This window comes from Coloeus monedula (assembly GCF_965178545.1).
Source record: "Coloeus monedula genome assembly, chromosome: 2".
NCBI lineage: Eukaryota > Metazoa > Chordata > Aves > Passeriformes > Corvidae > Coloeus > Coloeus monedula.
The window spans coordinates 40,171,988-40,199,670 of record NC_138782.1 but is presented as its reverse complement, the minus strand read 5'-3'; the positions used below and the strand labels follow the sequence as shown (position 1 = coordinate 40,199,670).

The 27,683-nt window shown below is 41.1% G+C and overlaps 1 protein-coding gene across 1 annotated transcript; it reads left to right on the top strand.

Moving 5' to 3' along the window:
* The first annotated feature begins 414 nt into the window (after nt 1-414).
* ZNF318 (zinc finger protein 318) lies at nt 415-27,269 on the top strand. The gene is made up of 10 exons (XM_082302719.1): nt 415-844; nt 5,823-5,968; nt 10,829-11,462; nt 12,650-14,074; nt 16,914-17,013; nt 17,779-18,065; nt 21,237-21,440; nt 21,912-22,011; nt 23,026-23,144; nt 23,517-27,269. Exons 1-10 carry the CDS (start codon nt 479-481, stop codon nt 26,262-26,264), a joined length of 6,129 nt encoding a protein of 2,042 aa, XP_082158845.1. The 5' UTR covers nt 415-478; the 3' UTR covers nt 26,265-27,269.
* The last annotated feature ends 414 nt before the right edge of the window (nt 27,270-27,683 follow it).

Here is a 27,683-nt window from a genome sequence, read left to right as displayed (position 1 = left end):
CCTCAGCACCGTCTGATCGATCAGGCAAGGATCGCTTTCGAACACACTTCTGCTTGAGGACGACACCCGTACCGACCAGCTCCACAGCACAGTGCGTGTGTGTGTGTGTGTGTGTATGGGGGAACAAAAACCAACACAAGCAAGCAAACAACAACAACAAAAGAACCCAAATAACAAAAAGCCATCAAAGCCAAGCCTGCCCCTGTCAGGGCCACCGGGGACCGAAGCGCGGAGGGAGGCAAAGACGCACCGCACAGCCGAACGCGGCAGCAGCCCCCGCTGCCACCACACCACACCTGACGGGGCGCCCGCGGCCGCCATTTTGTACGGGCGTCCCCAGGCACCGCCTCCCCGCCCGGGATCCCGCCTCCCCCGCCCGGCTCGGGAGCGCGCAGGGCGGCCGGGAGCGCGCACGCCGCTGGAGGTGGGGGGGGCCGGTCCGGAGGCGCCGCGGGACCCCCGGGCCGCCGGCGCCATCATGTACCGCTCCATCAGCGGCCGCTCCGGCCCCTCGTCCTCGTCCTCCTCCCACCGGCTGAAGGAGGGCGGCTCGTCGGCGTCTCGCGCCTCCCGCTTCAGCACATCGGGGCCGGGGCCAGGCCACGGCCGGCCTCCCCCGCCGATGCCCGCCGCCGCTTGCGCTGCCGCCTCGCCGCCGCGCTCCGCTTCGCCCCGTCCGCCGCCGCTTCGCCGCCACCGCTCCCCGTCGGGCCACCGCGGGCCCTGCCGCCGGTCCCCGTCGCCGCACCGCAGCCGGAGGTTGCCATCGCCGCCGGGAGGAGCGGGGCTCGGCGGGCCCCGGGGCCGCCGGGGCAGCGAGCACGGAGACGGCGGCAGCAGCCGGGTAAATACTGCCGTGCGCCGGGGGGTCTCGGTGCGGGTCCTGCCCCCTCTCCCGGGGGGCTGTCAGAGCCCCAAACTTGGCGCGGCGAGGTCCTTGCAAAATTACACCGGCCCCGGGCTCTCCCTGTGCGGAGGGAGAGCTGCAATGTCCCCCCTATTCCTTAGAGAGCCAAATGGGGAAAAAAAAAATCATTGATTTCCATTTTAAGTAGTGTTTTCCCACTAGTTTCCATTGCATTTTTATTTGTCTTACCGTCTAGAGCCATTTTAGAGAAGGTTCAAAGATGATGCTGTCTTTTGCTAAGGCAGAGGATGTAACTAGTCATTTTCCTCCATTTAACACATTGGGTTATGTTAGTGCATAAATATAATTTAACTTTGGAGAATATAACTTTTTTGATAGCATGTTGAATGAGTACTTTGAATTCTTCCTGCCGTCACGGCGAACATACAAAGAGGACTGTTACTGATTTATATCTTTGAGAGGTATTTGATACGCACTGCTTTGTAGTTGGGGCTGTGCACAGGGTGTTCCAGTCTTCTCACTGTCTTGGCAAAATCTGATTTGGGCATGTAAAGCTCTGTTTTGGCATCTGAAGTGGATGGCACCTTGGATGCAGATACCTTCGTACTAAATCGAAGTGTGAACTTTTTTTTGCGTGAGTGGCATCCACTCACTTAGGTTTTCTCTTGTTGCTCCTTGGTGCAGTGATTGTTTTGTCTGGTGACTCTAAGCTGTGGTATGTAATAAGTTCATTGTGCGTTTGTATTACCGTGAAAAAAAGAGATTTTCGTACTGGGGTATTCTAGGCAGTGGTTGCATGGTCACTCAATCCAGCACACATACAGCTGGAAAGAATGGTATACTTGCCTTTTGCTCTTGCTTTGCAGTATATTCTGCCCTCTCCCGTGTGCTCAGGCTTGGATTTGTGAATTGCAGGGCGGGCTGTAGCTGGAAGTTCAACAAAAGTATGTTATGATTCATTGCCTGATGGGACCCCCTAAGAGAAAATGGGGGTCTCTTTTTCATGGTGATGCAGGTTCTTACCGGATTTCTTTGGAGCTGCAGCCATAGAAGAGGTCACAGGTGATTGTAGTGGCATTAAAATTTAGGTATTGGTGTTACTTCTTTTCGAAAGGTGAGCTGTCCTGGAGACACAGGAAAGTAATGTTGTCTTTGACAGGCCAAGACAGGCTAAGAAACTTGCCTCTGACCATTTGTTTTTATGTGGTATTTCACCCTTATCTCCATCCTATTAAGTTTCCTGTATGGTGCCCTTGCAAATTGCATTACTAGTAACATCCATGTTGAAAATAAGTAGTTTTTTAAAAGGGAGTGTTTTTCTATCTGGTTCATGTCAGTGTGTGTTGTGGCTTGATGGACAGTTGCATGTTCACAACTGATGGGTGGCAACCTGGGGTCCAGGACAGAACTTTCTTAAACTGACTTCACCATCACTGTCTCCCATTTCACTGCATCCATAATAGGCTGTGAACCTGTGCTGACTGTAACAAAACTTTCAGTGCTAACTGTGTTGGTGTTTCAGACTTGGAGAAATTTGGTCTAGAAGTTTTGACTTGAAGCCTCCCACTCTCCCTTTGATGGGGGGGGGAAGGCCACCAAAAACATCCACTTTACACGAACATTATTGTTGACTAACACCGTTCTTCTAGTGTTATTTTGCACCCTCCTGGCTCAAGTTAAATCAGTCATCTCAGCAAATTGTTAGAGATTAATGATGTTTTTCTTGCCTGTTCTAACATCAGAGAAGGATTGAAAAACTATTACTCCTAGAAATTAGGTGTTAGCAGGCTAGCTAATGCTGAACTGATGAGCCAAATGGATTTTTTGTTTATTTACAGGATTACTGCATTTAAGGAAAGCCCTTCTGTAGGAAGCAATTGTCACAATAAGAGAGATCTTGAGACAATTAAATAGAGCTCTTCAACCTATATTGTGCTGACTCTTGCATTTGCTAAAGCCCAGTGTAAGTAATTCTTAGAGTGTAACATCCACATTTTTTCCATGGAAGCTTTTGTTCCCCAACAGGTGTTTGACAACTGACACTACTTCTTCTTCAAAAGCGATGTTACAAAGCATAAAATACATATATAGGTTTATTTTAACTTTTTAAAAGTACTGTTTACAAAAGTAGCATTAATTAGAGAAAGATAAAAGCTGAGATTATGCTGGTGTTTTCCAAAGAGTCAGACTAAATGTGATGGAAACAAAGCAGACAACAGATATGTTGGGTTGTCATGACTGGTTAGGGTAAAGTTTTAATAAATTTTTTAGGGCTTTATGACTTAAGATCCTCTCTCTTCAGAAGTCTGAGAATACAAAATGTGCAGATGTGGAGAGTTACACGAATATGTTAGTAAGTGGGATTTTGGAGCTGTGTCTGAAAGAACATGAACTTAGAAGCCTGAGGAAGAGGAATTTAAGTTGCAACAAGGAAAGAGGCCTTGGAACAGGGGAATATATGCATAAGGGTGGGAGATACAGTATGTAGAATGAAGACACTGATGAGATAAAGGCATGGGGTTGAAATGGAGAAGATATTTGAGTACAAGCTCCAGGTTATTGTCCCTATCCTTCATATGAATTGGAGTATGAAAGGAGCAGCCTTAGAGATTTCTTACTGCATTTTCTTGATTCTAGGAGGGGTTTTTTTTGTTTGTTTTGTTTGATTGGGGTTTTTTGTGATTTTTTTGTGGGTTTTTTTTTAATATTGTTTGTGAGATGGAGTACATGCAGTTCCAGGTAACAGCATTGTTGCTCATTTTGTTGTGCATAAGTGGGATGCTGGTGGTGGAGCCACGTACTGGATGTTGTAACTACAGACGGTGTTAGTTTCTTAATAGCTGAGGAAAACTCTGTGGTGATTGGAAGAATGTGTAGGGACAGCAAAAGTTTGGGGTGAGTACTGAGAAATGTAATGGAGGAGAGGATCAGGGCTTTACAGTGAGAGATTTTGGCAGACTTTCATTTGTTCTTGCAAGGCTGACATGTGCTGCTTTTATTTATCCCTGCTGACCTGCGTGCTTGTTCTTTTTAAAGGTTTTGTTTTAGCTTCTTTGCTTTCTTGTAAGAAAATTGGCTGATTAGAGGACTGGAGCATGTGGGGTCAACAGAGAATGGAGAAATGACAAGCAGGTATGCAACCTGTTCAGTAATATGGCAGTGGTAACTGTGGTTTAGGTGACAGAACAGGAAGGGAGAAAAATGCAGTGCAGTGGACACATAGGTATGACTAGTGGTGGTGTTCAGTGCTCCAAATACAAAAACCTTTTAAAACTGGAATTTCTCCAGTTTAAGAAGAAAAAAGTTCAAAAATCATGAAGTTCAAATATTTACTGCCCTAACTGCTGTCTCTGGGCAATCTGTATAGGTCAGTCATAGGCAATCCAAACGTTCTTAATGTGAACTATTTCTTTCCTTTGCCCGGAGTTTGTTCTGAGATGTAATCATCACTTCTCTGTCTTCAGTGGAGGTGATTGTCATCTATATGCCCACAGTCTTGATGGCAAGAAGATGGCCTTGAAGATAGTAATTTCTTGAGGCAGCCCTCAAAATCCAGTGTTACATTGGGCACTAGTGAGCCTTCAGAATGTGTTTGTATGAGACACATGTACCTTGAATATGTTGTATTTCAGCCAGGTTGTTGCAGGATCATATTGTGCTGGACAAGACAGTTGGTCTTAGAAAGTAATTAAAGTGTGTTCTCTTAAATGCTGGGATTCAGCTTAATGGAGCAAAACAGAAATCACTAATATGTTACCATAGAATAAAGCTATATGTACAATGGATTCTAGTACAGATTTGTACTGCAAGTGAACTTTGTTAGGTAAACCTGTGAGGAAATTCTTTTGCTTTCTGTTGGAGATTATGTACTGTTCTTTTGGTCTCTTGGAGGACTGAGCTGAATCTGCTGCATGTTCCCAGAGTGGGTGCAGACAATTCAGTGCACCTGCTGCTTGCTACTGCAATTTTCAGCAGTAAAAGTGGTGTGCAGTGCATGGCTGGTTTGGCAGAACTGAAGCTGGTTCACTGCTTCCTGTTAAGCAGAATCTAAATTGTGTTGATTTAAAAAAGCAAATCAAGTATGTCTGTCTTTAGACGTCTCATCTGTTTTTTATGGAACTCCTCGTAACTCTGATCATTCCTGTATTCCAGTGCTATATTTTAGAATAATGTGAGGTGTAACTAGTTAAGTGTACCTTACCACTGATGTTTTGTGCACTGTGTATGTGTACAAAGGAAGGTTTGTACAGAGGCAATGAGCTCAAGTCTTCTCTGCTGTAGATTTTTCAGAGGCAAATTTATTTAGTTTACTCTGGTTTGTCTCTACAAGTAATAAGTAATGGTAATGGGAATTCTACTATAGAAGGTCTTTCTAGTGTCATTGATGTTTTTAGTATTATGTTGTGCTTATCTGCTGAAAGCAGCATGAGGTGAGGAAAACTGCTAAAAACATCACTGCTAGAAAAATCTTTGTTTATGCTGGTTTATGCTTTGGTTCATGTTGTTACTGAAGTTGTAAAGGGCCAGAAATCCAGACACTTTATTAAGAAATTTCTGGCACTGTTTTTTATGCAGTGTTTATTTAGCTGCTTCTTCTCTACAAAGAAAGGAGGACAGCAGCAAATTTGAGATTCTGTGACTTTCTCTTTGGTTTTACATCTTCCAAAATGGTGCTTTATGCAATGTATTTTTGAGTTGAAAATTTTTAGATAATTTAAATATAGAGCATGTTATTAGCACCTGGGATGAGAAGTTAAATGCAGTCAATACCTTCCCCTTTCTTTAATAACTAAATAGAATTGAAGTATTTGGAGCAGTCGTTCTTCTGGTTTGATTTTTGAATTGGTCCATCCCCCACAAGTCGCACTTATTAAGCAGAGCAGAATCACTTTCCTTTCTGTAGCTGAGATTAAAATCCCGATTGATGGGCTTGCACTCTTTCTTCAATTTACAGAGGCGTTCACCGAGTCTGCGCTCCGAGTCTTCACTGGAACACAGCTTGCGGATCACTGTTGGTAATGACCGGTATTGCATTGGCACGCCAGAGCGAAGGAGGCTGCCTGATCGACTGAGCTCACCAGCTGATAACCTGAGTGACAGGTACAGTCCTCTGCACGTGGGGATTCATGAGGGTGAAACAGTGTGGGAATGGGAATGGCTCTGCTGCATGAGACCAAACATCTCATTAGCCCACTGAATGCCTAGGGAGTGAGGGTAGGCATGTAGTGATGCTTCCCGGCAATATTCCCCCCAGCCTCTCGCAGGCTGTGGTGCAGGGAATTCTTGAGCAAAAGTTTCTGCCTATATAACTCTGAACAGGTATTTCTTCTCTAATTTTTGTCAGCTGCTTCTAAACCCCATATAAATTAAGCATGCACAGCATATATTGCAGGAGGGAGTGTGATGTCAAACCCTCTGGTGCTTCCTTCCCCTTAAGGGTGGGATGTCACATGGAGACACTTCATTTGACATTTCACTATTTCAACCACCTTCTGTTTCCTATGAACCTACCTAGTCCTTACTGAAAGGAAGGTTGTTTAGTGTAAGGATAGTGTAAAGCTTCAACTTTCTCATTTATTGAGAGAAATTGTCTGCTTTCCTGGTTTTTGAGACTAGTCTAGAAGAAAACTCTAGAGCAGCTTGAAGAAGATTATTATTTTGACTTTAAAAACCTTTGCAGAAGAGAATATAGTCAGACAGTCTCATACATTATAAAAGAAGTGTTAGAATTCTTAGGATCCCTTGATTGAAACTAGAGAGAAACAGTTAATGGAAAGAATTCTTTCGTGTTAAAAATACTGCTGTGGACAGTGAAGTGTAAATATTAATAGATACAATTTGGAAATCTTTGCCTTCAGTAGGAGAACCAGTATAATCTGGCAAAAGAAAGAAAATCAGAAAACTGTGCAAATAATTCTCTTTGTCTTGAGTTTCAAAGTTAAAGATGGCATAGCTTGTGCCCCGAAGCACACAGTTGCACTTTCAGGTCAGGGATAAGCATCCAGCACAAAAAAAGCACTACCACTTCCATTTTTGATGCAAATATCATCAACTGTTAAAAAAAAAAAAAAAAAGAAAGAAGAAAAAAAAGAGAGAGAAAGGAAAGTGAGCAGAATAAATGAATTTCCTGTCTTTCTCAGATGTAAAGTTAAGTTTCAGCAGGTGTACAAAACCAAATGAGAGTTTGGTTTTCGGTACTGTCACTTTTATGCCTTTACCTCAGTTCTCCTGGCATTAGTGTTTGATTTGTAAATCCCCTATGCAGTCTGCAATCTTCTGAGTGAAATGAGTGCATATGCTCAGGGAGAGTAGAGTGGTTGGAAGGAGAAGGAAGTGGTATGTATGAGAACTGGCACTTCTTTGGCAAGTTAGGAACATTTGAGGGCAGGGAGTGATGGTGTCTGTCCCATTGCTTCATTTTCTCAGGTGAGATTTTAGATTTTACCTGTTCTGTGGTGCTGATTCATGGTTAGAAGTAACATCAGGTATAGTGGAGTTTATCTAACATAAGAGTGAGAAATCACAAAAGTTGACTTCTCTGTTACAGAACCCATAGATACGAAAAAGAATGGTAAGAATAGACTCCAGAGGAGGTTTAAAAGTGACAGATGAGTTAGAATGAGAAGAAGATAAAGTGAGACCATGTAGACTTTAATCTTTAAGTGACTTCCTCTGTACTTGTAGTGTAAGTATGCAAGAACTTCATGTTGTTACATTTACTCTAATTTTTTTTGTCTAATCTGTACTGGCTGCACTTTTCTGAGTGATGCCCATTGTCCAGAAGCTTAAAGTATGTGACGACCAAGTCACCTGTCAACTTTTCCTAAATCATCCAGGTACCACTTGTGAATTCTAAATTTCTTCACTGCCAGCCATTTTGGTTGTTTTCAAAAGACACTTGGTATTTGGTTAAGGACATTATTTATCAAGTACTTTTCATCATGTATTTTTTCCTCCTCTCTTGAGAGGCTGCCCTGGTACCAGGACACTGACTTTATTTCTGTCTCTGTTCTCTCTCTCTTATTTCTATCTCTGTTACTGGTCATATCACATTTTTATTTGGCATGTGGTATGTTCTCATTCTAATTAAAAAAAAAAAAAAAGGCAAAAGAAAAAAGTGTTTCCTGAAGATGTCTCTTCAAATCCTGAAGTAATTGGAGCAAATAATTCTGAATTTAGTTATTCTCTGCTCTTTTTGCTAACTACTTCTGTATTTCAAGCAATCGCTTTGACACATTATTCTCTGTAATTTGTAGGGCCTTGGGATGGTAGAGAGGTTCATTAGCCTGTAAAGGAAATAAAATACCAAAGGATGGAAGTCAGGGAGGCTTTTAGAGTCTCCTGCAGCAGTGGGTTTTCAGGATGCCCAAGGAGGGTTTCTCAGGGTTCGTGTTCACATGCAGGTCCATCCCAAAACATCTGTAAGAGCTTGCCCCAAGTTTCTATGGCAGCTGGTCTCCTGCACATGTAGGCATACTGAATGCTGCTGGACTGTGTCTTCAAGGTCACTAAGCAGCTTCAGTCTCCTACTTTGACCAATAAGTATGTTTTTGTCTTCCAGAATCTCCATCTGTCAAAGTGAAAAATAAATCTTTTCCCTCTCCCTGTCTTCCATCTCTCCAGCTCTCAGTATTTTTAAGACATTCTACTACTATCTGGCATGAGCTATAGAGAGCATCCCACCAATTCTTTCATCTGAGGTTAATACAAAAGATAGACCATATCACTGTAGAGACTTGGTCTGCATTAAGCTGTGTTCTGAAATAGCATTTTTGGCATAATCTCAAGAGTAACAGTTGGCTTGAATATGAACAGCTCATCTGACTCCCTCTTCAAAGACGGTGTATTAAAGTGGAGTTCTGTTGGTTGCTCTCAGCAGAATACCACTATTTATTTCTCTTTCTCTGTATGTGAATAAATATGCCAAAAAGTAAATTACCTTATACTAGTTGTAGGTCTCTGAGGCATCATGTGTGTAGCCTGTGATCTGTTTTCTGTCTCTGAAACTGCAAATTCCTGTGATTAATGGATTATCTGTTGGTGAAGGAATTGGGATGGTCACAGTGGTACCACCTTGTCTTCTCTCTCAGGGATGCAGTAGCCAGTAGTGGACATTACTGGCTGAAAGCATCCAAACCAATTAAGAGGGACATATCTCTATTGGACTGTATGCACAGAAAACATGTTTCAAAGAATCCTGTAAGGCAAGTAATCATTTTTCTCACACCAATATTTAATCTTCAGGTTTTAAATTTGCATCTTAGCTGTTCAGAGTGTATTTGGAATGTCTTTCTGGTTGTAAATACAGTAGGTTTGCTGCTCCTTTCTTTCTGAAGTATGATTAAAAATTCTTCTGCTTTGTCACTGCAGTCAGAGTGTTTGAATTGTAGGTGACAGCTGCTAGACATGCATCTAAATAATTTTATTTGCACAAAAGTCAGCCAAAGGTATATGGTGAAACACATCTGTTACTCCATAAGGTTTGTTCATGCAGCTTGTACAGGTTTAGCAGGCTCTCAGAAAATGTGACACTGGGAGCAGACATACCTTTATGTAGGTTGTGACAACAACATTTATTTATGAAATTTAACTTAGCTATTTTTAGATATTTTTGTGCCTTTGGAGGAGGTGGATATGCGTAGTTTGCTGAAAACTGGAAAAATACCGTGTAATACAATGGATACAGGTGCATGCCAGATTTGCTCTGTGAGATGTGTTGGACTGATAAAGTACTAAATGCTTAGCAATGATGCAAGGTAAAGTGAAGTTTTGCGTTGGTTTTGTTCTTAAATATGCATATGTGAGCTATGAAAATACTCAAGAAAAAGACCTTGTCTGTGCATCTCTGTTACTCTTTAGTCTGATGTGAAAAACTGGGGCTGTAATTTATTTGCAGATTTTTTGAAGATGTCTTCTGTCGTGACTTGATTTGTCCCTTCTCAAATCTATGGAGGGACCTTTTTGAGGAGGAGGAGGTAATTTTTGAGGATTCAGGCCATTAAATGTAGTTTATCTCAAATTGATTCACTCAGGAAAGAGTTTTCTCTCTCATTGATTTCACTTAAGGAGCACATTTTCTTTCTTGGACGATCTTGATAGATTTTGAAATATCAATGAGTAAAACCAGCAGCTGGTAACTTTTAAAGTGGTTTGATTTGTTTCTGCCTTATCTAAAGAAAAGTCCCAGAACGGTTTTTAGGCATGGAGAAAAAGGCCTTAGTTAAAACAGTACTCCTAATTGGAGGTGTGTGTAGGAATTGGTCCAAAAGAAGATACTCAAGAGAAGAAGCTGGTTATTCTGACACTGTGACAGTTGCACATCCACTGCGTGTAATAACGCAGGGGCTGGCGCAGAAGAACAATACCATTGCACTTGATCTCCCTGGTTTATAGGTATCAGAAACTTTGCTTCTTTTTGGGTATGGCGTTAACGTGATTAGCGACAGTGCTGTCTACATATCCGTTGCAAAAGAAAGTGTTGTTAGAATTTGTGGTCCTTGTCCACAGCTGAAGATAAAAAGAGGATCTGGTTGCATTTGCCAGTGTGAAACTGAATAACACTTTGAATAATTCATACGAAATCTGACCTTGGCATCTTGCTGGGAGAGGCAAGGAAGGGGATTGTGGTCTGAAATATGATAGTAAGGTTTTTTTTAAAACATGTAGTCTCTCACATTCGCAGAAATGAATCCATCCTATCAATTTTTCAAGGCTCTTATTCTTCGGTATAAGCTGAATTGTTCACGTCACTGTGTTTGAGGGTAACTTCCTAGGAGGGATGTACAGGACCATTAAAAATAACTCTCCCTCTCTGCCCTGCCTTTTAAGTACATAAAATGTTGGTTCTATTTAGTGAGGGAGTTTTGAAACTGATTTGGAAATTTCTTACCCCTAAGTAGGAGTAAGACTTACTTACTCTGATTCAAGTACTTGTATTTATTCTGTGTTTCTCTTACACAGGGATGATATGGCTGATGGTCCAATATTCACTAGAGGCCTCACGTGTCCTCGAGGCCTTGAGAGATACCCCGCGCATGAAGATCAGCCTTCAAGTCCCTTCGTTCCGAGGCATGATGAAGACTACCGCAACAGAGACGTTTTCCTCCACCGTTCTGATTACAGTCCACACTATGGCCGTCGGGAGGAGCTGCCTCGTGGATCCGACAGCGTTGGTGACAAACTGAGGAGATCCCCCTACCCACTGAGGGCAGAGGAGAGGGGACGAGAAATAAAGCGTCCACGGTATGAAAAGGATGAGAAGATGCATGGTGTGAGTGGAGAGCATCAGGGTTTCTCATCAGGAACACGAAACTATCGCAGACGAAGCCGCAGCCGTAGTAGGAGCCTGAGCCCATCATACCCGAATGAAGAATTCCGAGAGCTTGACCGTGCAAGGAGGAAAAGAGAAGAAGAAGAGCGCAGTAGAAACTTGAATCATGATGTTTCAGGCAGTGGCTATGTGATCCCTGGCTTGACTAACACACTACAGACTTCTGAGCCTCGGTATACATATAAGCCTGAAGAAATCCCACCCATGCCCAAAAAATCTATTTTGAAGAAACGAATAGAGATGGAAGTAGAGTCTGCTGTTCAGGTTTGGTCTCTGTGCTTCTGTCTATGTGCTTGTACTTTCCAAAACAGTTACTTCATGATACAGAATGTTAGTTTGATTTCCAAAATAGAAAAGCCAAATCTTTGCTTCCCTGTCTGTAAGAGAATAGGTATCTTTTTGCAGGCCTGTATGAGTTAGAATTGCATTAGAAACTTTAAATGGTTATGGCATTTAATCAGGAATCATATACATATCTATATATATATCTATATATATATCTATATCTATATATATATACACACACACACATATATATATATATATATATAGAGACAGAATAAAATGTCTTTGTGGAAATTCAATCCAGGATGCAGAGATCTGGGCCAGCTTTTATAGAAAAGCTGACTCTTGTAGTACCACAGGCAGTCAGGATATTGATTGAATTTCTTCCCCTGTCGCAGTGTCTCTTTCTTGTTTCTTTATAGGCTTAGAGAGTTGCCTAATGCATCCTCAGTACCTCTATTTGAAAATGTCTTTTAAATTTCCTTATTTTTTTCCCTTTGGACTGTAGGCTGGGATCAGCCCTACTTAATTTGTACCAAACCTATACCAATCGAGTCTCAAAATTAGAGCAATGGACAGATAAGTGGCTGTGACAACTGTGATAAATTGACTTTTTGTGTTATAAGACATCACTTTGATTTGCCTGTTGTACTGATCAGTGTTGGTTTGACAGTGACATGTTTATCTCAGGAGTGCTCCAATACTGAGGATCCCGTTCCTATTTCCTGTTACTGGAAATGCTATTTAATATGGCATTAATTATGAATATCTGACGAAGTGACTGGGAATAATCCCAATGCAGTAGTTTTTACCTGAATTAAGGTATTGAAATCCTATTTGACTATGACTAAACTCAAAGCATATCCAAAATTATGCAACAGGATTTCAATTTTAAAATTTCAGTTCTTACGCTTGCAAAAAATTTGTGAAATATAATTGTGACTTTGTGTGTTCTCTGAGATAAGCATTCATTGTTGGACATGACATTCCAGAATCAACAGGCAACTTGGTTTGTCATTGTCTGTGTTCTCTTTCAACTGTATGTTGGCTCTTCTAACACTTTTATTCAGCTATGAACTCAAGGAGAAATGAACATGTTCCTTTGTTCTGTGAGGTGCATGGTGCCTTAGAAGGCCTTGTTGTAAATAGTATCTTCTCTCTTTCAGCCCGAGGGCTTTTCAAGCAGTCCAGCCCCCAGCAAGGATCTTCCTCTTCTTTCTAGTCAGTCATCTTTGCCCCAGAGCAACAACATGGCTCCTTTTGCCTCTGAAGTGGAAAACTTTCTCAAACGGTTTAACAAAGAGTCTCTTGCGGAGTCTGCAAACAAGGAGTTGCGTGAAGGTTTATATGAGTGGAACCAGCTCTCTGGACCTCCCAAAGACACTTTGGCGTTTGAAGAGAAGTTTGGAAGCTTCTTAAGTCACAAAGAAAAGGTAGAACCCAAGGCAGAGCCTGCTGATCGCCATACTGACTTCCTGCTGCCTCACGAGAGGGCCAGTCAGGATGGCAGTGGTTTCTCCCGAATTCTGGGCATGATGGCTGATTCTGTCAGTGCTCAGGAGAAGAGGAGGCGTAGCTTTCCTGACATTGAGGATGAAGAGAAATTTCTTTATGGTGATGAGGATGAAGAGACCAAAATTGAATCTCTCCCCATCGAGAAGCCCCCAGTGAGTTGTAGCAATGAGATAATAATCCAAAAAATGAGCCCACCTCCTTCTCCTGCTCCAGCTGTCAAGATGGATCCTTTAGAAGAGCCAAATGCAGAGTATGCAAAAATCCATGACTTACTCAAAACCATTGGGCTTGACATTGGTGTTGCTGAAATTGGAAAACTGGCTGTTCGTACCCAGGAGCGCCTTCATGGCAAAAAGCTGGCCTCTCGTTCTCCAGATCGCCGCTCTTCAGACACTCGCAGACTGGATGCTTGGGACCTGCGCCGCAGCCGGAGTGACACTCGTTCTCCCGAGTCAGGCCAGCCGCGCTCAGCGTCACCTCCGGGCTCTTTCCAGCAGCCTAAAGATGCGTCCTCTCTTCAGAAATCAGAATATACTAAGAGCAGTCCAGTGGGACAGGAGATACCTCCACATGCACCAGACCAACCTCTTCCTTCTGTCTCTCTCATTCCTTCAATTCCACCAACTCCTCCTAGTTTGCCACCTACACCTACTTCTGTTTCCCAATACCAAATTCCCAACTATTCCCACTACACTGCTGCTCAAATGCCCCAAAACTATCCACCTCCCACAATGGCTCCTCCAGGATACGATGCGTATGGGCACTATATGGCATATGCAGCCCCTGGATGGCCCATGTACCCTCCTGCCCAGCAGCCTAATCCTACGCTCCCAGAAGCTCATGGTCTTCTTACTATGGCCATGTCAGCGAACCCCACACGTCCCAATCTCCGAGTGATTGAGACAGTCTCTCTGGGAAAGGATGTCCCTGATGTAAAAAGAGATGGTTCTGTGCTCGTTCAAGTCCCTACCACTCCTTCTCATTCCAAAGCACCCCTTCGTCTGTCTTCACACGCTCTCAAAAATGCCACAGAAAGGATGTCAGATGAAAAAAATCGGGCAGCTCAAAAGCAGAAGGTATGTTAGGTATTCAGAATGTGTTGGATTATGTGGCTGGTGAGGTGGAAGGTTTTTCTCTTCGGGTGCACCTTTTTTTTCCTGAATTACTCCAGTTTAAAAATGGTTTGACCTAGTTTACTTTTGTTAAAGGTTTCTAAGGATTTGTCTGTATTAATCTGTGACACTTCTGAAAAATGCATTTCAAACCCCCTGATGCCTTGATGGGGCTACCTAAAAACAGAGGCTAGACAAAATTAAGAGGATAAAAGCAGCAATGTACTGAAGTGCCTTCAAGGTACACGTTGGGCAGTCAAAAGCCTTCAAAGAGGCTACACCCAAAATGGACGACTGGGTCACAGGTTTTCATACTTTTATAAGTTTGGTCCATTTGCCTATCTGGATTAATTCTCCAATTACAATTTCAGGTAATGAAGTCATTACCCCAAGTTTGTTACCCCCCCCTCCCCTTAAGCCGCTTTGTCAGTGTATTTCGGGGCCTGAGACACTAAGGTGTCCTTGAAGTTCAGGCCTTGAGAGGATTTGTTTTGTCTGACCAGAATGGGAGAACAGTAGCTAACAGGCTATATGGAGTCTTAGAGTTACACACTAAGGCATTACAAGATATGAAAAATATAAAAGCTAAAATCCTAAGGCCTCACCCTCAAAGTTGTATGCCACTGCCTATGGCAGAACAGATGAAATCAGAAACAAAATTGAAGTTCTTTGGACCATCCAAAATCTTACAGAGAAAATACATGGTGACTGCAGCTTGGCTTTATTCTGCTGAGCTTTAGATATTGAAATACCTGAAGATATGTGGAGATATGTAAATATCTGAAGGGACAGTGTTAAGAAAATAAAATGGCTTTTTTCACTGATGTCCAGTGGCAGAACAAGAGGCAAGAGGCACAAACTGAAACATGGGAGACTCCATCTGAACATGCTACATTGTACAATAATACCATGGTTATACCTGTATTAGACATTCTTAAATACAAACTAAAGGATATTGGCATTCACATCACATGCAATCTTCTCTCTACATTTATATTAATTCTCTTACAAAGATCACAAAATGAGAAGATTGTAAGGGAAACTACTTGGAGGCTCTGACACCAGGTTATGGGTGTTAATGTTTTCCTCTTCTAATTACCTTGGTTTGTACAATAATTAGAGTGTAGTGGGGAAGAATGTATTTTAATATAGGAAACTGTAGTTACACAACTGTCAAAGAACTGGAAGATTCCCAAAAGTTGTTTGAGTTTTCAGACTGGTGTCCACTTGGTCTTTGTTATTAAAGTAGAATTATATGGGTTGGAGGGGACACTTAAAGATCAGCTAGTTACAACCCCACTGCCATGGACAGGGACACCTTCCACTAGACCTGGTTGCTCAAAGCCCCGTCCAACCTGGCCTTGAACACTTCAGGGTTGGAGAGTCAGAATCTCTATGGGCAACCTGTCCCAGTGCCTCACCATCCTCATTGTAAAAAAAATCTTCCTTTATATCTAACTTAAATCTACCCTCTTTTAATTTGAAACTGTTGCCACTTTTCCTGTGACTGCAGACCCGGGTAAAATATCTGTACCCATTTTTCTTCCACATCCCCTTTAAGTATTGAGGCTGCAATAAGGTATTTTATTATAAGAGCCTTTTCTTCACTTGCATGAAGTGCTACATCAGCAAATACGTGAGCTTCCACTGCTTGCAGAAATAATAATTTCTTCAGCTGACACAGCTGAAATTTTGTTCTTAATGAAATTAGTACTTTTGTAGTAGTTTTCTTGGCTAAAGGTCTGTGGTTTTCTCCTGCCCTGACACACCCTGCTACCTCATATGTGCATCTCAGTAGAACTTCCAAGGCTTTATGTGCACTACAGACGTCTTTGACTTGGGCTTAGTCCACTGGGGTTTTTTTGCTGGGATGGCTTGGAGTATAAAAATTTGCGTGCTCCAGTTGATGCCCCATGCTGCAGAAAACTCAGGAGAGAATGGTGCTTCGGTGATAAAAAAAACAGCACACAAAACCAAAATAATAATTTTAAAAACCCTTACGGTGTTTAAGATGTGGCTTAACTGTGTTGGTAGAACTACTTCAGGAAGAATTCAGGGATCCAGCCAACATTTACGGTGCCATAGTAGAAGTGATTGTCTAGGGAAGTCAGGATCACTTGTTTCTTAAGGGAGGGGTCTAGTAAATTTTAAGAGCCTTGTGAAGATAATAAAAAAATTGGGATTTGTCTCTTGAAAAATGAAGCTGGAAATGAAACTGAAAGAGCTTTTCAGGTTTCATTTTAGCATATTGCTTTGTTTCCTTCTATGAGAATCAATGAAAATCTGGAAAAAGGATTTGTGAGCTCCTCATGCCACAGTTTACCTTATTGAACAAGAAACAAATTTCATCTTGATGTTTCATGTCAGATTGAAGCAAAATCTAACTAATAGCTAAAATGGGCCAGAGTCAAAGCAGGAGGCAAGGTGAAGGGCTGTGAAGGCTACATGCTAGCTGTAGAGATACTGCATGAGTTTTGATTACCCATTTGGCATTGGTCTTGATTAGCCCTCTAGAAGACAGTCAGCTGAGCCTAAGGGCCTTGGGAAGTGGTGCAACAAACAGAGCAGTTTAGAGGAATACACTGCCCAAAAGAAAAAAAATTGCCTACCAACAGGGTTGAAGTGTGACCACACAATACAGTTACCTTCAGATGCAGAGAGAGGTGTATTTATTGTGTTAAAATACTCAAGAACGTTTTGGGAATTGCGAGCAGTGTGTCTGGAAGGCTGAAGTCTTCCTGTGATTCTTGCAAGACTTGTGTTGGGAAGAGAAGAAAATCCAGACACCTTCCAATTTATTTAGGTGATAGAAGAGAGAGAAAAACTGAAGAATGATCGAGAAGCACGGCAGAAGAAGCTTTACTATCTCAAGACTGAATTGGACAGGCTTCGTAAACAGCAAGGTAAAGTGTATTATTCCCCCACGCCTCAGCCCCTGCTTCTTTTTTTTCCCCCATTGGGGTGTGTCACAAGTCTTGGTACCTAATAGGAGAAGGGAGGACCAAAATAATAACAGTCCATAACAGTATTTTCATACTCCTGGCAATGCAAAACTCTTCAGAAAACAGTGACCTAGTTACTATATTAAAATCAATTATGTCAAAGTTTGGCTGTTACACTGAAGCAAACAGTTGCTCTTGCATCTTCTTTGGCAGCCTGATAAGCTAAAGGAATTGTACTTTATGCATTTTAGTGCTTCTTTAGAAGAAGTGAGAAATAGTAACTGAAGATGTTATTGTGCCTTTCAATTGTTCATGAGTATCATCTGGAGTTGGAAAAGTCCTCTCTCAACAGAGCTGATTTTTGTATCTTAAAACTTGATTGGTTCAAGTAAATACTTATTTCCCTCACCTTCAGAAAATAATACTTTCAGGTTAGAATATGCAATTTAACTTTTGCTCATTTGGTCACAGGGAGATAGTGATTATTAAATTCATGCTCTGGAGGATTGTGATGCCTCTCTTAGGTTGTGTAGTATGGCAGTCCCTATAGAGGCAGATCATGCAGATTTAGTGATGCTGTACCTGAGAGTTCCATCTTTACAACTTTGTAGTCAAGATTTAGCCGTAATATTTTATATTAGAATTTTACTTGTTGCTGGAATTATTGTACAGATCTAAAGTAAATTTTCCTGTTGCATTTCTGACTCTTCTGCTTCCTTGTTGCAGGAGAGATGTTGAGGAAAAAACGTCGTGAGAAGGACGGACACAAAGACCCCTTGTTGATTGAGGTGAACAGACTACAGGAGAATATTATGAAGGAGATTGCAGAGCTGCATAAAGAATCTGATGCAGCTGACAAGAAGCAGTCTGAGCTTGACAAAGTAGCACAAATCCTGGGGATTAACATATTTGAAAAACCCCGGAAACCATCTGTGGAAACTAAAGACTCCTCGGAAAAGAGCAGCAAGTCAGAAAATGCAAAAGGTGTAGAGAAAACGTCTTCCTCCAACAAGGTAAAGTCTTATAGTTTGTGTGCTAATGATTTTCCCACTAAGAGAAGAGGGCACTGGGGAGACAGCTGGTCCCAAACATTTACTAAAGGATCATTTTATATTGTTTATTACCACATCTCATACACTGGCTTTGATGGTGCATGCAGGTGAGAGTCAATGTACCAGTATATATAATGTCCCTCAGGTTTTGTGCTGTTCAGCACCACTCGCTGTTTTTTATCTTGGTTTTGCTGAGGTGTTGGTTGGATTGAACAGTATCATGAGTGTTTGTAGCTATTTGGTCTCAATACTTTACCAGGAGGACAGACTTTTTTTTTCTCTACAAAATTTCCGGCATGGCCTTTCAGGGCGGAGTGTTTGTAGCAGCAAAGCTCTCTGAAAGTTGGGAGCATGTTGGTCTTCTCACTGGGTAATGATAGTAACAAATCACAAGACTTACATGTGATTGTCAGCTTAACATGATTTTTATGTACGTGAGTTCTCTATTAGGAAATGTCAGCATGCATCAGTATGGTCTGTACTGCTCTGTGCTGGGTGTACCAGAACAGGCTCACTGCATTCCAGAAGATAGTTTTTAGTTTGAAAGTAGTATGGATACTACCATCTGAAAGGTTATGCATGTATTCATGAAATCAATTATTCTGCTTTTCAGATGTTTATTCAAATATGTAACAGAAATAGCTAATGGGAAATTGTAGGTGAATTTTGTATAGATCTTAGCATATATAATTTTTGCAGAGAGGAAAACGTTAGTAGGGTAAGAGGTATAAGGACAACTGGGAGGGGACCTCATCAATGTATCTCAAGGGAGGGTCTGAAGAGGATGGAGCCAGGTTCTTCTCGGTGGTGCCGAGCAATGGGACAGGAGGCAATGGGCAGAAACTGATGCACAGGAAGTTCCACCTGAACATGAGGAAGAATCTCTTTACTGTGTGGGTGACTGAGCACTGGAACAGATTGCCCAGAGAGGTTGTGGAGTCTTCCTCACTAGAGATATTCCAGTACCGTCTGGACACAGTCCTGTACCATGTGCTCTGGGATTACCCTGCTTGAGCGGGGAGATTGGACCAGGTGACCCCCTGTGGTCCCTTCCAACCGTACCTGTTTTGTGATTCTGTATTTTCTACAAGGTCACTCAAATGTGTTTATCCTGTAAAATTTTCTTTATGCTTTATTGTGGTCTGAGAATCATTAGGTATCTTTAATTTAAAGGCTTGCTTTTGTTATTGTTGTTTCTCAAAACATCTCTGAAGTTTACTGTCCACTTTAATAAATCATTTGCTTCAGTCACCACTTCATAAAGAAGGCAGAAATGTTTGTTAAGTCCTACATTGCATTAAGTTATATTGCTTTCTTTTCTTGAGATATGGCATCTGTGAATATACTTTTCATTATTTTAATTTGCATTGTCTATATTGTCCAAACCCATAATGACTTGATCTCTTTTTCATAGCTCCTTATTTTAATGTGGAAAGTTGTGAGTTCTGGACAGGAATATTTAATATTTTCATACATATGTAGGCACATAGGACATGGCCTTCAGCCTTTAAAATTCACCTTGTAATTCTGATTGTTAACTTTTTTTTCATTAAAGAAAGATGATGCAGGCCTTTCAACACTGAGGTTGGTTGACTCTGCCAACCTGAGGGCAAGAGCCTTTGCCTTTCTGCTTATTTGCAACATACCTTGTGGACCCTTGCTGCTGAACCTGTGTCTGTGTGTTGTAGTTACACAGTCAGTGCAGAGGTGAAGCCAGTGTTAATGTGCTAAACAGACAGATCACCCCGTCTGGGCTCTAAATAGTAGCAAATTATAAAGACTCTCTGAGCTGGGGTAATGCACAAACTGGAGTTAAGAGTGGGCTGTCACCTGTCTATCTGAGAAGCGTTGTCTCTTTAAAGTTCAGATAAAGATAGTATTTTTATAGGTGTTATGTCTATAAATAGCATAACCATTGATGCTTGTGTGACATTGTGAACATCCTTCCATGCACCTCCTGCAGATCATAAGTTGATCTCATTGTTTAAGAGAATGTCTGCTATGTTTTTGCAGACTGAGTGCATGCAAATATTCATTGGGTCACTTCTTATTCTGCTACCAAGAACTAAATTATATTGGGATATGGATATCTGGGGGTGCATAGTGGCCTGGCTGTCTCTTTGTTCTTTGATTTACAATGCATGTTGTGTGGGGTGGTGTCAAGGAATTTAAAATAAGGCAGATGTTATTTAACAATTTTGAATCTGCTTAAATAAATATGTTGAGTTGTTGGTAGTGAATAACTTGGAAATCATGCGACCAACTCAAGTCTGCTAAGTTAACATGCTGTTCTTTCCAGACTGCCATGCAAAAGGATAACATGATGGACTTTAAGCCATTGAAAATATACTCAAAACTCAAAATACATCTAGTACTATCATAATCTAAGTTTCCAGGGCTCATTCGTGATATATTTCTGATAATATTTGTTTTGCTACAAGTGTTAGTTTAGTCTTAATTTTGGATAGAGTCTTGAAGTGTCTGTATATTACTATATGGCGTCTTTCTGTACAGATTAATGTAAGTGCAAACACCACATGTTTAAAGTACATGATCCTTCACCTTATATGCTTAGGTAATTATCAAAACACCATCTTTCTTTTATTATTAAGCAACAGGTTTTCTGGAGAATTCAGGAACACTCAAATAATCTGATAAAACTGATGGAGTTAAATACTTTTAGTCAACTTCCTTTTCCATTCTGCTTTCATCCAAGCTACTTTTACAAAAGTAATTTCTGAATGACTCTAGGGGAACCATTTTAGGTCTTCTGGGCACTGTTTGGCTAGTATGGTAAATTGGATCTCTTATGTGAAACCAGTGAAGTGGGAAAGGTGCATGCCACAGGGAATTTGTTCATTTGGTTCCTTGATTACCTACAACCATCCAGCCATTACATCTGGGAGCCTTATTGGAAACTCTTCACTGCAGCCTCACAGCATCTTAGTCGGCAATACCAGCTCTCTGAAACAGTGGAATTAACCTGGGCGCTGAAAAGCAGGTGATTTTTTTTTTTTTTTTTTTTTTTTTTTTTTGGTGTGTATGGCTTCTGCTGGAGGCAGGTTCTGAGTTCTAGAGCATTATGTCTGTCCTGCCTTGTCTTAGAGAAGTGTTTCCTTTTGTTCGATTTAGGAATCAAAAACTACTAATGAGAAATCAAGAGGTAGAAGCCCGAAGCCAGCAGAATCCTCTTCACAGTCCTCCAAACATCCTTTCCAGTTGGCCAATATTTATGAATATTATGATGCAGGGAACCACTGGTGCAAAGACTGCAATACCATCTGCGGGACCATGTTTGACTTTTTCACACACATGCATAATAAGAAACACAGACAGGTATGTTGCAGGCTTCCTTCACTAAGTGCATTTCATACTGCTATGAATATTAACACTAAAACATACATCGCAGAACTACATTTTACAAGAGAACTTGAAGTAATAATGAACCCAAGAAGTAGCTTATCAAACTGTTTTCCCCTAATACTGGACTTGAGCAGTTGTACAGCTACCGGTGTATTCCAAATAGTGTAAATGGGGCCTCTGTTCAGTTTGCTCGGCTTTGCCACCTGTGTTTCATGTTTACCTGTTCTTCGCGATCATTTACATGTTACACTTTTCACAGGCTATTTTGTCATTGTAAATTGCAAAACGGGAGGGAAAAGAGAGGAAAATTAGTTCTTGTAAATATTTGCACGTTGATTTTAATGTTCAGTGTTCAAAAAGGATATTAAAAAGGAAAAAAGACAAGTGTACTTGCCTTGCTAGTGTAATATATGAGCCTATATACCTCTGTCACTGTGCAAATAGACCCTGGATCCTTACAACAGACCTTGGGCTTCGAAGACTCAGAGTGAGACCAAACAAGACTCCATAAAACGCATTGATAAGATAACAGTTCCTGCCAAAGGTATGTTAATTTTTATTAACTTGGCTATCATCCCTCCTTGCCCTCCAGCAGCCTCCATTTGCTCAGAGAAAGGAATTTTCAAAACTTTACCTTGGTATAGGAGCACATATAGATACTGTATCATTAGGTAAAAGGAAAATTATTTAGTTTCTTGGTTCTTGTGGAAAAGGTCATAAAGCAAGAGTGTAGGAAAAGGTTGTGGTTTCTTCTCTTCTTTTTAGAGATCAGTTTTTTATTTTGAATACCAGTTGACTTTCTCCAGTGTAGTTCTGAAATAATTTTTGCCAACATATTAGAATTCAGAGCATGACCACAAGAGTTGGCAGTGGTTGGGCAGATCTTGCACAGTATTCCACATAGTCTTGTAGTAGACTTTTCCATTCAGTACATTTTTAGCAGAGGTCTCCCTGAAAATTGACCAATGAGTACTTGTTATAGTGCAGATACAGAGAATCTGAGACAGACATCTAGAAGGAGCTGTAAGTGATTTGAAAATTAATATATGGTTTAAAATCTGAATGTTGAAAAGGCCTGCCAGTGATTAACTCATCAATCTGTTACATATTTCTAGTAGTGCCCACTAAAGAGGAATCTGCAGTGTCTTAGATAACTGTAGCTGGTTCTGTAGGCACAAGGATGCAGTCTTGCTGAACTTCAAAGAAAATATATGTGTTCTGTTTATAAACCAGGTGTTTAGTATTTGAGCAGACTATACCAGAATGATGGAAAACAGATCAAGGCTGTAGGAAATGTTAACCTACTTGAATACTCGATTACCTTAATACTATGGAGAGCACTTAAATAATTTCTTGAACCATACTAATGAAACTTCTTCACTTTACATGTTTGTTCCTGGTAGTGGTGGTTCCTATACAGTAACTGAAAGGAGAGCAGTGTTAACTGTTCCAAAAAGAACATTACTGGAGGTTTTGCAGTTGTTCTTTGACTGACTTTGTTAAGAGCTTGGCATTTATTAAGTTTTGTTTCTCTGATAATTTTCTTTGGCCTTTTCAGGCTCTGAGTTTCTGATTCCCATCACTGGATATTATTGCCAGCTCTGTCATGAATTTTTTGGAGACCAAATCTCAGCAGAGCAGCATGTGAAAAGTCATCCCCACAATGAGAAATACAAGGTTGGTAATTGGTGTCCTAGGAAAGAGACATTCCCTGTGTTAGCTTCCGCTTGTTCTGTCTTCCTTTCCTGAAGAATGACATTTAACTCCTTGGAGTATATGTATTTGGTTATTTTCACTACATTCTATTGAACTAAATAAGCAGATCCTCCCACTACATCAGTACATAGAGACTGATATTTTATCTGCATGAGGCTGAAACAGTGTCTACTATAAAGTATTTGTAGTACCTCAGTTTCTTGGTAGGAAAAAGTTCTCTGTTCTCTTAGTGTTGAGATGGCACTTACTGAACAAGTCAAAATTATCAGAGAGCTGCATTTTTTTTTTTTTTCATGGAAACAGTGGCTAAAATGTTGCTGTTTATTTCCACAGAAATACATTGATGAAAATCCACTGTATGAAGAGAGGAGAAATCTAGACCGTCAGGCTGGCTTGGCTGTAGTTCTGGAAACAGAGCGTAGGCGGCAAAATGAGCTGAAACGGAAACTGGTTGAGAAACAGAAAGAAGAGAAGGATGAGAAAACCCCAAAAATAATAAAGAAGGAGGAAGTAAAGAGCATCGCAGAGTCTGGAGAAGGGAGTAATGAAACTCAAGGCAAAATAGATTCTTCTGGGCGAAAAATGGGTATCATGGTAAAGCTGAAGAAGGAAGAGAAGACAGAGGAGAAGAAAGAAGAAAAGAAAGAGGAGTCTAAAAAGGAATCACCAAGCCAGACGTCCTTTGGGAAGTTCAGCTGGAAAAAGACCGAGAGAGAGGATAAAACCCCAGGAGCTATTACAAAGGAAGAGAACACAGAAGGAAACAAAGAGGAGAACAAGTGTCAGTCTGTGAAATCCCATATCAAGCCCATTGAAATCAAGCTGTCTGGGAAAACTGTTATTCCACATACTAGCCCATGGATACCAGTTGTTTCCACACCGACACCAACAAAGATTCTCCCCAATCTACCAGTCCCCACAATGATTTTCAGGAAGTCTAATACTGCAACAGTTAGTAAACCACCACCTTTGAACACCTTTTTATCCATAAAATCCTCTGGAGCTACCACCAAACCACTGCCAGTGGTGAAAGAAACAAATGCAGATCTTCTACTGCCTCCAGATATCATATCAAAAGCTTTTGGAGGAGAAGAAGTAATTTTAAAAGGGTCAGAGGAGGATTTGAAAGCAGTAGAGAAAAATGAGCCTTCTCAGACTTCAGATAGACTACCTCCACCCCATCCTCCACCAGCAGTCCAGCCGGCAGCTCTCATCCCTGCAGACGAAGTAGCTCCAGGTGTGTCTGAAAGTGAACAGACAATGTTGGCAATGCCTGTGAGACCACCACCACCTTCAACTGCTTTCAGTGAACAAGCAAAAAAGATAGAGAAACGAAATTCTTGCTTGGCCACAGCCAATGCTAAAGATCTCTATGATATTTTCTACAGTAGTGGTGGAAAGAGTTCAGGTGACAGCAAGCTTGCAAGTTCTGCACTTCCAAATGGAGAAAACTCTAACCTAACAAAACCTGCAGATTTATCTGCAAACCACAGAACAAATTGTAGCTCATCCTTGTTGAAAGAGGATTCTCAGAATGTGGATTCCTCACAGTGTAATAATCAAGTAACAGGGAGTTTGGTTCCTGTTGAAAATCAGGCTGAATTGAACAAATCACTTCAGCCTCACCTGTCAGAAATGTCAGTCACAGAATTACCAGAAAAAAAACGTGTTTCTGGTATCCAGATGCCTGCAGAAATTGGATTTGTTAATACAGGAGGTAGAGAGCAGGCAGGCAGTCTGGAATTCTGTGATCTACAGAAAACTAAGGTCCAAGAGAAGGTTGGACAGGAAGATGGAAATAAAACCCCAGTTACAAACACAAATGTTTCTGGTACCTTGGAGAAAGACACAAAGACAAAAGATTGGGAAATAAAAGCAGTAAAGCCTAAGCATAGCCTACACACAAAGACTTTGTTACCTGAAACACAGAATGAAATTCAAAGTTTGGGAAATTCCCATTTGGTAGAGGAAAGGTTAAATGATAACTGTAGAACTCACTCAGAAACTGGTAATCCAGAGTTGCTCTGGGGCACTTCCAGAACTAATAATGGAAAAGGACAGATAGTCACAACTCGTTCTGAAAGTGGTTGGGATCTATCAAATACTCCAAATGCAGAAATAAAATCTGGTTCCAATGGGGCTAATACTTCAGAATTGACAGAGGAACAGGCAGAAACTAGAAGTACCCTATTAGAAGCTCAAGGAGAAGTTCAACCTAAACCTTCAGGCCAGACAGTGTTAGATAACCAGACCCAGAGGCAGGGAGTGGAACAGTTAGTCAATACCTGCTCGAACACTGTTGAACTCAGATCCAGTCTAGAATTAGTAGCTGAAAATGAAAAAAAATCATTAGGACATACTGGATCTGATGCAAAATTGGATAATTTTCTTTTCAAGAGACCATCAGAAGATGCGAAACAGATGAAGACTCCCTCCCAGAAAGCAGAGCTTGAGTTGAAAAGCACTGATTTCAGTTTGGGAGACAATAAGATAAAACATGAATGTTTCAGCATCCTTTCAGCAGGACTTTTAAATGAAAATACAGAAGAAGTCACAAACCTAGAAACTGTTGCGTCTATTAGGCTGGAGTCCAGTAAACTTAAGAAACTGGGCATTGAAAGAACTGTGAATGAAACAGAGATTACTGATTTTGCTACATTGACTTCTGGTAGTTGTGAAGATAAAATTTGCACACGGATTTCTCAAAAACCTATGCTGCAGCCTGGATCACAGACCTCAAATAGTGACACCACAGAAGTGGTCATGCCAGTTCTAGAAATGCAGGGCATTTCTCCCACATCTGAGATACTTCTGCAAGTGGAGGAGAGCAGAGGTGGCACTGTTGAAATACCACCACTGAGTTGTGATGGAGGCAGCACAGAAAGTCAGGCTTCTGGGTGCGCAGAAACTTTAATTCCTGGGCTCAAAGAAACACACGGAAAGGTGGGTGGCTCAGGAGGCAAGGGAGTGGGCACCATCCAGAGCAAGAAGACTGAGCAAACAGAAGCTGCTGACAGTAGTTTGGAAGTTACAATGAATTCAGGAATTGCTGAAAGCGTAGCAGGAAGCCCAGTGGGTTGAAGTAAACCCAGCCAGTCCCAATATTTGAGGAGCCAGAGCTGGGATTATGTATATGTTCTTTGTTTTTCTTTTTGTTCCAGCTGAGAGTTTTGGGTGTATTTTGCATTCTGTGGTAGGACTTGACTAAAGTGAAACATAAATCATCAGAAGGCAGTCACATACTTTATTCTGTACATAATTAGTTGTGTAAAATGTTTTTTCATGTGAATTTTTTTGCCAATTTCTTTTCTACACTCTGCTATTAAAATGGAATCTCGTTTATAATGTGTGCGTCTTCTTTATTTTGGGGGCTTTTATTCTTTGACCGTTCCCGGGTGATTTCCAGCTCACCCAGTTTGTGTCAGTAGTACTGCGAGTAGCCCAGCTGCTGAGACAAGCTCAAGAACAGCAATTTAGAACTTGAGGAAAAGGAGACTTGCAGAAGAACTAAAACTGAAAATTTCTTTGAACTGTAATGCATGAGTTCGTTTACTTTTGCTGTTTGAAATGCAAGAATGTGTTTAGAGTTGATTTTTTTGTTTACCAGTCTCTGTGATTTGTAATTACTGTTGTACTACATCTGTACTTAAGGTGTTTCATTGTATTGTATAAGCACATGTATGGATGCCACATCACTAAGCAAGGGGAGAAAATCTGTCCCGACTGGCTTTTGGAGAAGAAAACTAATCGGTAAGGCTCTGTGGCCTGACACCTGGACCAGACATATTGAGGTCACTTACGTGATTTGAAATGGGCTTTCTTTCATTTTATTGTGATCCAGTAACTATTTGTGTTAAATCATTTAGCAGCTGACCAGCTCTGAAGAAGTAGAAGATCAGAACCCTGGTGTCAGGAATTGGACTCGCTTCATGTGATACAGACACATGCATGCCTACCCTGAATGGTCCTTGAGCTATCAAAAGCTCTAGTGTGATGGTTCTCATTTGTATAGCTTGTTAAAGACTAAAGTATTAAATGTGTTTACTTAGATAAATATAACATTTTTATTTGTAAATTGTTCAAAAAAATAAACTTATGGAGGTCAACAAGGCTTTCTTCTCGGTTTTCTTCTTTCCCTTAACTCAGTGAAAGTTTTATTTCAATTAGTTTCTGACTCCTGTAGTAGTTGATAAAACTGAGAAACTATAGAGGATGAAGATACTCAACTGCTCAATAAAAACCAGTTTGTTCCCAGCTGAAGTCAATGGAAGAACTACTGTCAACATCATCAGTGGAAGTTTGTTTGAAGTCCTGAACCGTGTGCGAAACCAGAGGTGGGGCATCAGGGAGGGACCCCAGCAGAGCTTGAATTTCTGTAATCACTGCCTGCACATGGACCTCTGGAGAGGGCAAAATCACCATTTGTCTTCGTTTGCCATGACTATGTGTGAAGAAGGTATGAAACATTTCTGAGAGTCTTATGGTGGTTTTCATACAAGA